The sequence below is a fragment of the Mercenaria mercenaria genome, chromosome 15, assembly GCF_021730395.1.
Source record: "Mercenaria mercenaria strain notata chromosome 15, MADL_Memer_1, whole genome shotgun sequence".
Taxonomy (NCBI): Eukaryota; Metazoa; Mollusca; class Bivalvia; order Venerida; family Veneridae; genus Mercenaria; species Mercenaria mercenaria.
The window spans coordinates 16,340,797-16,354,865 of NC_069375.1; the positions used below are offsets into that span (position 1 = coordinate 16,340,797).

General features: G+C 35.8%; 1 protein-coding gene across 1 annotated transcript; it reads right to left on the reverse strand.

The window, feature by feature from the left end:
- Positions 1-3,987: 3,987 nt before the first annotated feature.
- LOC128548711 (uncharacterized) lies at positions 3,988-12,229 on the reverse strand. The gene is made up of 5 exons (XM_053524082.1): positions 11,466-12,229; positions 9,463-9,587; positions 7,892-8,050; positions 4,673-4,771; positions 3,988-4,004 (listed from the first exon to the last, which is right to left on the reverse strand). Exons 2-5 carry the CDS (start codon positions 9,548-9,550, stop codon positions 3,988-3,990), a joined length of 363 nt encoding a protein of 120 aa, XP_053380057.1. The 5' UTR covers positions 9,551-9,587; positions 11,466-12,229.
- Positions 12,230-14,069: the final 1,840 nt, after the last annotated feature.

The window sequence follows — 14,069 nt, forward strand, 5'->3', positions numbered from 1 at the left end:
TACTTTTGGAGTTATGCTCCGGACAAATTTTTTTAAGAAAATAAGATAAAGGGGAATAACTCAAAAAATAGGCAGGGTAGAGTTATTGTCCTTGCACAATGCACTTCCTCCCAATGTGTTCTATCAGTGTATGAAGATTGAAGAAAATCCCTCCAATACTTTTGGAGTTATGATCTGGACAAATGTTTTTAAGAAAATAAGATAAAGGGGAATAACTCAAAAATAGGCATGGTAGAGTTATTGTTCTTGCACACTGCACTTCCTCCCAATGTGTTCTATCAGTGTATGAAGTTTGAAGAAAATCCCTCCAATACTTTTGGAGTTATGCTCCGGACAAATTTTTTTAAGAAAATAAGAAAAAGGGGAATAACGCAAAAAATAGGCAAGGTAGAGTTATTGTTCTTGCACACTGCACTTCCTCCCAATGTGTTCTATCAGTGTATGAAGTTTGAAGAAAATCCCTCCAGTACTTTTGGAGTTATGCTCCGGACAAAGATCGTTGCGGACGGACGGACGCACGCACGGAGAGCATTTCTAATATCCCCTTCGCCTTTGGCGGGGGGATAAACAAAATTACGGTCCTTCTTACAGACGTACATATTGGCTTAGTTAAGGTTTAACGCAGTGTTTCAACATTATTTGAGTCATACACATGCAGACAGTCTACCTTACCATCTCTCCAGGAAAGGACCAGTACTAGATTCGCAACTTTCTCACATAAAGATTCAAGGTTGGCCCAGAGTGTGAACACATAGCCCTTTTCAAACGTCAGTCAAATAGAGTTCACTATACAAATTGTGTTCTTTATACATACCTTGCCTACAAGGAACTAGTTCGCTATATGGATATAAGGAACCTCGGTTATAAGGAACAATTTTTAGAGGTCCGAAGCTGTTCCTTATAAGCGAGGTTTACTGTAATTTGAAATAATTTGGTATAGGACTATTAGATGATGCCACATACCAAATGTCAAAAACCTACCTACTTTTAGAGTTTTTCCTATATAAGTTTATGTTAACCATATGACCCCTAGGGCGGTGCTATATTTGACCCTAGGGGGATAATTTGAAATAATTTGGTATAGGACTATTAGATGATGCCACATACCTAATATCAAAGCCCTAGCTACCGTGGTTTTAGACAAGAAGATTTTTAAGTTTTTCCATTTGGTTCTGCATGGATTTCAATTCTTTGGGTACTTTTGATAAAGGGGCACCCAAGGATCATTTCTGTGAAGTTTAGTGAAATTCTGCCCAGTTGTTTTGAAAAAGATTTTTGAATTTTACAATATAGCCATATAGGGAAAATAAGCCCTGCCCCACAGCAGGCATGTTTTTTACCAAAACAGAATGACTTTTGGTAAAGGGTCACCTAGAGATCATGTCTATAAAATATTTTTGAAATCAAGCTAAGAGTTTCTGACAAGATGATTTTAAGGTATTTCCTTAAGGTTGCCATGGCAACCAGAGTTCTTCATGGAATTAAATTCTTTGGGCAATTCTGAAATGGGGCCACACAAGAATCATTCCTGTGAAGATTGGTGTAAATCTGCCCAGTGGTTCTGAAGAAGATGTTTTTTACAAACACGACACACGACGGACTTCAAACGGTAACAATAACTCTGGAATTACATACAAAAGTAGTTTCATTTTTAAGTTTCTGAAGTAACTGTTAACAGATATTATGGAGCCATTAATATTCATAAAGGACTCATTTTTAGTGGATTTTGTAGTTTTAGCAATATACAAACCAAAAACATTTTTATTCATTTGATCTTAAAAACTTCTTCTCCGCAAATTTATATCTCCATAAAATAGTATTTTTGGATAAAACCTTGAAATTTGACTGCCACGAGATTAATTGCTTTTCAGTACATTATCATTAAAAGAATTTTGTTTACACATACACCATGTAAACAAACTGAAATTTCAAATCTCTTTGCCATACCTTTCTGTACACTTGTACTGTCCACCATTACATCTATACATTCACAATTATATTTACACCCATCTGTCCTGATGATGCAGCCCCTTATTTGTAGACTTGACCATTTTATAATTGTAATTGACCAATAGAAAGCCTGCACCATCTTCAACTTTTGTTTTTGTAACTTTGGACCTAGGTTTAACACTAGTATGGTAAGAACCATTAAAGCTGAATGGCTTCCTAAAACAAAGATTTCTGTAAAACTAGGAAAATATCTTGAAACTGAAAACCTTCAAGGCAGAATATTTCAGTGAAGTATGTATAGAAGCAAAATCTGCAGAAAATTATAAATCAGAGTGTGCCTTTGCAATGCAGTATTGTCCTGTTGGAAGCTAGTGACATATGGACCTTCTTGGAACGTGCTGATCCTTCGAAGCCAGAACCAGTCTGATATGGTACCAGTCCACCAACAATGATGTAGCCACTAGTTACTGGTGTTGGTTTAATGATTGGATTTATTGTTTACTAGCTGTATCCTAGTGGATAGACTGTAGCAGGAGTTTTACCAATGTTACGATCTGATATCAAACAACACGAGTGCGCAGGGTCAGCACTCCAAGGACAAGATGAAGGTGGAAGCAGTGGACATCTGGCACTCCTGTTGTTATAGAGTTAACCTTCACAGCAAATTTCTTTACTCTATCACCTGTATTTGCAAATGGAAATATTATTTTGTGGTTGTTTAGTAATTATTGTAATTCTTTTGTTTTCCTAAATCCACATAAAAACTCCTTACCAGGCAGAGATACCTTAAAATACACCTAAAATTTGGAAGTACCATCTATGTTGTTCCAAAGAAAAGTGGTCTTGGTTTTTCCCTACAGTCAATTATAAAAAAAGTTACAATATAAGTTATTTATAGTAACAAGGGAAGTTAATCTTTAACAAAAACAATGTAAGTCCACACAAAAATCCTTACTAGGTAGAGATTGGTCAAAATACATAAACTAGAGCTGTCACAGGAGACAGCGTGCTCGACTGTTTTGATGCCAGATAGTGAAACTGGGCACATCAGAGGAAACTGGAGCTGTCACTCAAGTGTTTAATGACTCCGATGGTGGATGAAGATAGCTTGAGTATATGTCAGAAATATTAAGTAATAAGAGATAAAATGTATCAAAACACCATATAAGTATAATTCTAAACAAAAAGGGGGCATTATTCATAAAATATTGGTGTAAGACTTATGCACCTTGTGTCATATGATGTGGATGATGATGTGGAACAACTACCGCAAGTTTGAATCAAATGCATTAAGTAATTATACTGTAATAACTGAGATATAGTGAAAATGCATCAAAAGTAACCTTAGTTTCTATGTAAAGGGGCATAAGATGTGGGTGATGATGTTGAACAAGTATTTTAAGTTTGAATCAAATCCATTCAGTAACAAAAAAGATAGAGTAAAAGTGCATTAAAACTTTAATCTGAAATTCTAAACAGAAAGGGGGTTTAATTCATGACAAAGTTTTTGATGTGGAACAACTACCGCAAGTTTGAATCAAATGCATTAAGTAATTATACTGTAATAACTGAGATATAGTGAAAATGCACCAAAAGTAACCTTAGTTTCTATGTAAAGGGGCATAAGATGTGGGTGATGATGTTGAACAAGTATTTTAAGTTTGAATCAGATCCATTCAGTAATAACAGAGATAGAGTGAAAGTGCATCAAAACTTTAACCTGAAATTCTAAGTGGAAAGGGGAGATAAATCATGAAATACTGGTTACAGGGTTATGGCCCTCATGTCAGATGATGTGGGTGATGATAAAGTTTGAATCAAATCCATCAGTTATCACAGAGATAAGAAGAAAAAAGAGAAAGTTTAAAAAAACTTTAACCAAGGGTGGGAAACTGAAGGACGCCAACACAGGGTCGAATAGGATAGCTCTCCTTATACGTCAAAGTCAAGCTAAAAATGGAGATGCTAAACAATTTAAAATAAAGCAATATTTGAAATTCAAGGGCCCATAACTCTGGTGTCCAATCAAGCCAAACATCAAAGTTTACTAAGATCTTAAAGTTATACACATACTATATAAATATTAATTAGAACTAAAATGGACATGGTAAGAGGGAAAACAATGTGAAATAAAGCAAGTTTTGTAACTCAAGGGTGCATAACTCTGGTCCTACTAGTCTGATTGATTTCATAACCAAAGTTATCCAAGATCTTATAGTTATAGACATTGTGTGTAAATATGACCTGAATTGAAATGAAAGGACTACAGTGTAGCCAAGGCAAAATATAGCAATTTTCAAGGGCACTCATCTTTGATCCTACTACTCCGGTTCTGCTCAAAATTGGACTTTTCTGACATACTGAAGTCATAAACATTCTATATTTATAAATATGGTTAGGACTGGTGAAAAAATGAAGGTGCTGGAGTGTAAACAAAGTGAAATATAGCAAATTTTGTCAATCAATGGCACATAACTCTGGATATACAAATCCGATCTAGCCCATAATGGAACTCATCCGAGGTCTTGTGACCAAAAACATTGTGACTTAAGTTTGATTAGGTTGGCTCCAGAACTGTGGATGCTAGGGTGTAAACATACTAATGTGAACTGACAGGCGGATGACATACAGGCAACGGAAGTTCATCGATACTTATAGCTCACCATGAGCCTTTGGCTCAAATTAGCTAAAAAGCTCATGATAAACACTGGCTTAAACATACCTTTTATCTCATCTGTATTATCAAGGCATTCCGATGAATAATCATAACCGTCATCAATTATCTGTCCCTGATACACAAGCATTCCTTTGTATATACAACCTGAAGAAAAAACAAGAAGCTGCGTTCAATAAACGCTGGATGCCCCCGGTGGCATCCTTGTCGATACAAAGCAACCCAAGTCCAAAACGAGGTCAAGTTCAAGGTCAAACTGAGGTCAGGTGATGTCTGAAGATAAGGAATGGTCAGAGGTTACATTTGCATTAGTATCAATTCATTCTAGTAAGGGGTATTGATGCTAGACCAAACGGTCCCATTTGGTTAACCAAGAGATGGCCCATATAAAGCAACCTAAGTCCAAAATAAAGTCAAGGTCAAGATCAAACTGAGGTCAGGTGATGTCTGAAGATAAGGAATGGTCACAGGTTACATCTGTATTAGTATCAAGTCATTCTAGTAAGGGGTATTGATGCTAGACGAAACAGTCCCATTTGGTTAACCAAGAAATGGCCCATATAAAGCAACCTAAGTCCAAAATGAGGTCAAGGTCAAACTGAGGTCAGGTGATGTCTGAAGATGAGGAATGGTCACAGGTTACATCTGCATTAGTATCAAGTCATTCTAGTAAGGGATATTGATGCTAGACGAAACGGTCCCATTTGGTTAACCTCGTACGGACGGACGAACGGACGGACGGACGGACAGGACGATCACTATATGCCTCCCGCATCAGTAGATGCCAGGGGCATAAAAACATCATAATTATGTTCGATGTTACAGCAAGCTCCTGTCCTAAAATGACAACACATAGCTTTCTGTAATGAAAAATAAAGTAGAGCTGTCACAGGAGTGACGAATACAGCCTTGTCACAAAAGAAAGCCAAACCTCAAAATCAATACAGGTCATCTACTGGTCATGATCAACCTCCTTATTAAGTTTCGTGATCCTAGGCCCAAGCGTACACAAGTTATTTTCCAGAAATGATTGAACTGTTCTGGGTCACTGTGACCTTAACCCTTGACCTACTGACCTCAAAATCAAACTTGACCTGTATTTTATGTTATTATATGTTCTAAAAATAACCTGAATTTCATTGGCCGAAACCGCTCATCATCTTTCAAAATATATTTCATGTTTACTGGTTAGTGGGTTTTCCCCATTAAACATTACTTTCTAAAAATAGAATGGAAGTTGAACTGACATGTAGCTGTAGTTACATTAATATAAACAATTGAAAATCCAGCTACAGGTGTTACTCTAGCCAATCATAACTTGCTACAATCAGCTACAATATATTTCAGCGATAACTTAAATCAAAGCCTTGAGATGTCTGGTGGTTGCGGGTTTTGCTAGAGTTATTTTCATTTTAAATGCCAATCTATAAATATACAAGAATAAGAAACAAATACTAATGTGCCTCATATCTAAGATAAACTCTGCCTGACCTTACATGAACAGCTGGAAGTCAGTGATGTAACCACGGGCTGGAATACCTAATCATTGACAGATCTTATATAATCTAAATGGTAAGTGTGAATGGATAGAGGATGAATAAGAACTGCTTGATCATTGATAATTCTTCCGCATTGTTCATGAATGGGACTACTTTGTGCAGCACATGAAAAAATTCCTTTGGATGTGATTTGGAATCAAATAAAGATGCTACATGATTGTCAGAAATACACTTAACTTTGGTAGCGGGATAAACCCGCAACCAAAAACTGTATACACACTGAATGATTCCAGGAAATTTAAGTGTCTTCATTTAATTAATCATTATTACATTTTCGCACAGTTATTGCTACTTTCAAACATTAAATATGTTGCAGCAAATACTTGTTACTTATTCATATACCTGAACACATATAATAAAACAGTTATTGACTCTTGAGCCATTGGATATGATGTGATATTCACTGGAAGATGGCAATATTGACCGAGGCCATATTGCCATCTTCCAGTGAATATCACATCATATCCAATGACTCAAGAGTCAATAATTGTATAATGTTATACAAGTGTACCAAAATTAATGATTCTAGACCTAAGCATTTTCAAGTTATCATCCAGAAATCATTTAACAGTTCCTGCTCATTGTAACCTTGACCTTTGACCTACAGACCTCAATATCGAACATGACCTATATTTTATGGTGTTACGCCTGTGTAAATCTGTCAAACCTTTCAGTAGTTCTTGTCTGGAAACCATTAAAATCAACGGACAGACAGACCAACCAACTGACGAACCAAAGCTCATAAAACGTTATAATAACTTCCATACACGGACTGCCAGTAGGGGACAGGGATGAGCTAAGGTCCACAGGAATTGCTTGAGTCAGCCTTGGTACTGGAGTCATTGATGCTAAGGGTAGTACTTGATTTATAGTATTATTTTCAGCAGATTCACATTACTATATCACATTACAATTACATATGAATATCAAAATCTAGTCTTCTACAGTATTCCCAGACTTTTTTTTATAAAACAAAACTTTGATCTGAATGATAAACAAGTTTAAAGTCAATACCTCATATTGTTATTGGGTTATACTGTGAACAAGAAATATGATAGACTGACAGACAGACATATGGACATACAAAAGGACAGGCAGATGCACCATCAGATGGTACATCTACTTTTCAAAAATTAAAGACAGAACCATGAAAGTCAGTAATATTTATGTTTAACACAGCTGCTTTGTTTGATGCAGTGCCGTTCCAACAGATGATCTTGGTCTCATTCCTGAAATGTTTCAAAATGTCTGCATGGGTTTTCCATGTACAATATTCAGGTAATACTACGAAAGTATAGAGAAAAGTATTAAATGCTCCCCTTTTCTTCCCTGGTGAAAAGTTATAAAAATTATTAACCAAATATATAAAAACACTATAACCATTTCTTTAAGTAAGAACTGCTGGCCTGACTTCTCTTGTATAAATGAAAATTGTAGTAAGAAACAAATACAAGCATAAAGGCAGGAATAAATAGTCCCTGTACTTTTCTACTGCAAAACGGACATACTGATTCTCTATAAGAATACTGTTAACATAGTTAGACTGCTACTTTATTCCAACAAATTAAATGAACACTTAATAATCCTTTTTCATCTGCTATATTACTTTACGTCTGTGTAACAATAATATTTTTTCCACAGACAACCCTAAAAAATCTTGTTTTTTAGCTTCACCTGCACATATAGAATACACAATCATACAATTTACCTGCTATGGTCCCAGTAGGTTCAGGAGCAACCACTATACCAATGGTTTGTTTCAGAGGGATCAAACAACTTGGTACCCAGCAGCATGAGGCCCTCGGAGGGATCTTTTGGGTCAGGACCCAGTACACAGCTTTGTTGGATAGTAGCATGCATTGCAAATCTGCAGTGTCATAAATATATAAGATCATTTAAGGTCTGTCTTGTGGCAGCTGAAAGCCATGTCAGATATGAGAAATTAATTATACAGTATTTGGTTTAATTTTATAAAGAAATGAAACTCTGACAAAACAGACTAATGAGCACATTCAACTTTCCTTTGTTTATATGTGTATATGTTTTTGTTACATTTGCCACACAAACATTGTTACAGCCATCATACCACAATTGTCCTTCCTGGTATGTACTTCTTTGTATACACATACATCTGCAAATATTTGGTACCAAAATATCAAAGTGCATTCTTTATACTACTTTCAATCATTCTAATTATATTTATTTGTTCACAGAAAAAACTAGGGCTGTCACAGGAGTGACTAATTATACACCCAAAATGTGGCCTTGTAAAAGAAGTAAGCCAATGTCAAAGTTGAACCTTAAAATCAATTTGATCGACTATTCGAAGAATTGATGGAAGTACAGCAAAAATCAAAATGTGGCAAAATATAGACATTGAAAAATCAGGAGTGTAAGTTCAGGAAAGATTTTATTCGTAAGAGAAGATATGAATATGTATTGCATTTTTTCATAGTTTGTTCAACCTGATACTTCGAGTTTAGATGTTTGTCAACATGTACTCCTAAAAGTTTCTACGGGAATAAGTATGAAAGTACTTCACCCTGCATTTGAACAGTACCAGTATTACAGGTTGTGTAATTTGTTATTTTATTGTTGTTATAGGAGGCAGTGATGTACATAGCTTTTGTTTTTGATGCATTAGGAAGCACTGAGTTATCAGTGCACCATTTTTTAATAGTGTTTATGTCAGCCTGTAGTGTACTGTGTACTTCCATTATTGATCTACCCAAGGCAGATATATTGTTGTATCATCTACAAAAATGTCAACTGGTGATTTGCCTGTGTGAAGTGGAAGGTCATTGACATACAATATGAATAGTATTGGTCCCAGACAAGAATGATAAAAGTTTCAAAGCCATATGTCAGACAGTTTACACAAAATATTAACTAGTACGAAAAACTTAACCAAGATTTGTAAGCTCAAAGGGGCCATAATTCAGCCAAAATCCTTGATTAAGTTATGCTCTCTTACCTAAAACTGGACAAGGTAATGGTACACAAGTGTTGAAAGTTTCAAAACCTTATCTCAAAAGGTTTTGTCAAAATGTGGACTGGTTCAAAAACACTTCACCAAGGTGTGACGCCGATGCCGACACCATGGTGAGAAAGACAGCTCTAGTTATTCTTCAAATAGTCTAGCTAAAAATTTACTACCAAATGTAAAGCATTAGTTTTTGGATCCTTTTCTTACAAACATTATCATGTCATGAAAACACGAATGTTTGCATCAAAACCTATCACTTTAGAGAAATGTCTGGACTTAACCAGAATATTTACCTGGTGTGTATGTCTGTGGTGTAAGTGTTTGTGAACAAGCATTGCATGAGGGTTTCATGCAGCACTTGGTGGCAGGATTCTGAACCATCTTACAGTATGGCAGTGGATCCACATATCATGGGCACCTGTCAAGTAATTGGTTTATATTTTAGGATCATTACAATTTTTAACTTCTTTTTTCATTGCCCAACTTTTAACTAGTACATGCCAGTAACTAGTCAACTGTTTAAAAACTAGACAGTACTAGACAGAACTATCATAACTTTTGTCCAAAGTTTGACAGGGCTGCCTATCTTGTTTTCTTTCCAAAACTTTTAATGTTGAGAAACTGTTAGTTACTCAAACAGCTTTAGTACAAATTAAACTTACTGCTTTAGTATTGACTGTGTATATACACCATTAATACTCAGCACATTATGTCCCCCTACATTCAAATTTTGAAGAAGCATAAAAGGCTGTTAAATTAAGTATTTACTTTTCCTGGCACTGGTACTGTACACTGTTTTCATCAATGCATGTACAGACGCAAGGACAGCCATTTTCCCAAGTAGCATCCTGTTTGTACTGGGAGCCCTTATACTCACAGTAACCTGAATAGAACAAATAATCTTTCTTCACTGTTTCATGATCCTATGTGTTTTCATAAGTTTTTAATTGGATACCCCCCCACCCCCACAAAAAAAAATAGCTGAATGAGTTTATAGTTTTATTGGTTTTTTTTTCGCTCAAAATATCACATGGTACAAGAGAATTTATAGATATAGAGAATCTTATATTCTGACAGTCCTTTCTACTTCTTGATTTTTTTAATTATACAAGGTGGTCCCCAGCTACTTTATGTACCATTCTAACACCACACAAATTAATTGCTATATAAAGATATAACAAACAGCCTATATATGAATCTTTGATAAAATATGGTTGGCTGATAGTATTACATTTTACCCCTATGATTGTAACATAAGAGATTCTACTTCTGTTCCATTACATACATCCCACACCAAACGATTGTAACCAACATTTCAAAAACTTTATTATGATACAATGTTGTACTGACTTATGTGCAGGGTCATAAAACACGTTTTGATCTCTACAAACTAATTAGCTCAGTTATGATTCAGCAGTGATGTCATAAAAGAATGACAAAGCATAATGTCATAATGATGTGACATCATACAAAAGTTAAGCTCCCAACACTGGGTCAAGTAACAAAAGTTGATGATTCTGTTGATAAATAGTTTGTGAGCTGTTTGATTATTAGTTTATAAATTCTTCTCAAAATTATGTTAAAAAAACAAGTTTCTAAAAGTTTGGTTTGCTATGCAACACTTTTTAACCATGGGCGTAAATTGTAACAGCATGTGATCCAAATGACGTATTACGCTGAAAATGTAGTACTGTCAAATGTGAATAATCTGTGTTGTTAGAATCGAAATAATAAGCATATTCCAATAATTTTATCAGTTAATACAATATGGACAGTCGTTTGGATGCAATAATTAAATCACTTGTGCTATGCACTTGTGATTTAATTATGATGCATCCAAACTCCTGCCCATATTTTATTAATTATTCTAACACGATCTGATTCATTTTCATATTAAACAAAGAAGGCTGGAAACAGTGAATCATTAAACAACAATTCACTGTTCTGACGTCACAACTATTACGTCATAGCGTCAAGCGGCGCGATGGAAAAGAACCCGATTGAAAGCGGGCAAATATTTAATGCATGCCGATAAGGGTGTACTTTAAAGTCCTTGATGACGTGTTAGAATTGAAATAATATATCTCATTTAGTGACTTGCTCTTGAATAAATCCATGTTTGTCATTCAGATGCGTAGCATTATATCACTCGGGCTGGGCCCTCGTGATATAATTCCTTCACATCTGAACTCCAGACAGTGATTTATTCAGTGACAAATCACCGATGAGATATATTATTTCTTAAACAAAATATAGGAACAGATTTATTATTTTTTAAGTAAGAAGTAATATTTACCTATGTTTGCAGAGAAGGCTTCAATTTTTGGTCCGACAATGGGCTTCAGGATCGTCTTGCTGTTGAACCAGGTGTTGGGCTGAAATATCCAGGAATTGGGCTGGAATAGCTATTTTGTGTTGGGCCAGAATACCCTTTGGTGCCTGGGATACCAGCGGAGAAAATGGTGTTGGTCTTACTGAAGACACAGACAGGACAGAAGCAACATAATATCTGACACATTTCTCTGCATGGTACACTGGAGTGGAACAATCGGGAACACTGCACACCTGAAATATGATAATAGTACAGTCAAACCTGTGTTAAGCAGTCAACAAAGGGTACAACACAATCTGGCTGCTTAAGACAGGTGGCAGCTTAATTGATATTAGAACAGAAGTCAAGTTTAGAAAGTAAGCTGACTGGCTCCTTCAGTCAAGCAACTTCTTAATACAGGTTGCTGGTAAGGCAAGTTCAACTGTAAACATGTATCTTTATCAATCTTTATCAATCAAGGCTGCAGAACAGATTTTTCTTCATAATTAATAACTTTATATCAAATAACCCAAGTGGTGATTAATATAGTAGTCCCAACTTGACCACGATGGTTGACCTTAGGCTGTTTATTCATATTGATTATTTCATTGTAGAAATAAGGGGTGCTTAGGGTGACCGAGTTTATATTGTCGGAATCTCACGACTCTCCAACCAGTTCACATCTAGGTGTGAAGAAAACCCTGAAAAGAATAAAACAAAATTTTTTCTTTTACAGTGTGCGTGATGCAGTGGAGAAGTGGTGTAGAAAATGTTGTGTATGTGCATCTCGAAAAATACCAAAAACTAAATTTAATGCCCCTATGAAACAGTTCACCTATGGTGCTAAATGGGAAAGAATAGCTATAGATTTTGTAGGCCCACTTGGCAAAACTGTGAACAATAATCAGTATTGAATGGTAGTATCAGATTATTGTATGAAATGGACAGAAGCCGTGCCATTACTGAATTCAGAAACAGTTACAGTCGCTAACGTCTTAACTGAAAATGTATTTTCAAGGTTTTCTTATGTGTTGCTTGTTCGTTTTTCTGTTATTCAGTTGATCGTCGTTGTGTGTTTATCTTTGGTACATGAGTGTCTGTGCTATAGTGGTTCACGTTGTAGTGTGACTGCTTTTAAAGAGCATGGCATTCCCTTGTATATTTGTCCTTCTTCAACTTTCCCCTTCAGATTCCTCCCCCACCCCCGACCCCATTTTGCCCCTTACCAATTTCTTCCCCTTTATCAATATTAAGCTTATATTAATATGTACTTGTTGGATGTTTGAAGCAACCCTTCTGAAATATTTTTCCATTACAGCTTCTTTTTGTTGTGGGCCTACTATGTAAATGCGTGGCTCTGTGCTGTGTTTTTGGTGCTCTGTGCTTCCGAGAAATCTACCCTTACCTATTACCTTTTGGCATACCCCTTTCTATTCATCCCGATCAAGGAGCGCAATTTGAGTCAAAGTTGTTTCAAGAGTGATGTAAACTTCTAGGTATCCAAAAGACTAAAAATACCCCATTTCGACTGCAGAGTTCAGGTTTTATTATGCGTGTAAACAGAAGTATTCTCGACATGCTAACAGTGTTTGTGTTAGACTTACACAGTCTGTTGAGATAAAACACTTCCCATTTTAATATATCAAATTTTCTGTAGCTCCCTTTTACGGTGGCTTATCTCAACAGACAGACGCTAGAGATATTGTAAATTTTATGAGAAAGTGGTATCAGAAAGGATTTTATGGCTAAGTGCTTTACAGGTAATGACTCTAACGACTGATGCCAGTCTGAGCACAGAAATGACTGGGACAAGTATGTACCTTTATGTTTCATGGCCAATTGTAGTTCTGTACATGAAGCTATTGGTGTCACACCTGCATCTATGGTCTATGGATCTGAAATAAAGCTCCCAATTGATCTTGTCTTTGGACAGACTGAATTAGAAAATGCTGAAATGAGAATAAAATATGGTTCTGATTATGTAAATGCCTTGGAAAGTAGAAGAGTAGAAACACATAAATATGCTAGGAACAACCTTAAAGTTTCTAGTGAGGTCATGAAAAAAATATGTGACCTTGATACTAACATTCAACAGTATGATGTAGGTGGTCAGGTGTGGTATAATAACCCACAAAGGTAAGTCTGCCAAGTAGTCAGCCAAGTAGTAAATTCACAAGACTGTGGAAGGGTCCCTATACAGTTTTAATAAAAATTAGTAGCATTTTGTACCGTATTCAAGGGTTACGTCAGAAACCTCGTGTAATACATCATGACAAACTAAAACCATATGTCTGCAGAGCATAGCAAGGTTGTGTTATACAGTTAATATAACAAACTGATAATGTACAATTACAGCTTGTCCTTTTTTAGTTTTCATGAATCTATTTGAAGTTGTAACATTAACAAGAGCCATGTTACACATGGCTAATCCCCCCGCCGATTGAAGGCTAAAGTTCCTGGCAAGTTAGTGTCTGAAAGTATTAATTTTGGGGAAAGCTTTGAAGAACCGTTTAGTTGTGGTCCGCATCAGGGGTTTTAAGATGTGGAAGAAAGAATAAGTCAGTAATTAGGCGGTTTACTAAATTTTAT

Bases quoted from the DNA above. Each gene is read 5' to 3' on its own strand.
- LOC128548711 (XM_053524082.1), bottom strand. From the start codon at position 9,550: ATGGTTCAGAATCCTGCCACCAAGTGCTGCATGAAACCCTCATGCAAT. The intron at 8,051-9,462 runs GTAAATATTCTG...ATGACACTGCAG, and splicing joins ACCACAGACATACACACCAG to ATTTGCAATGCATGCTACTA. The intron at 4,772-7,891 runs GTAAATTGTATG...TTTTTTCTTCAG, and splicing joins ACCTACTGGGACCATAGCAG to GTTGTATATACAAAGGAATG.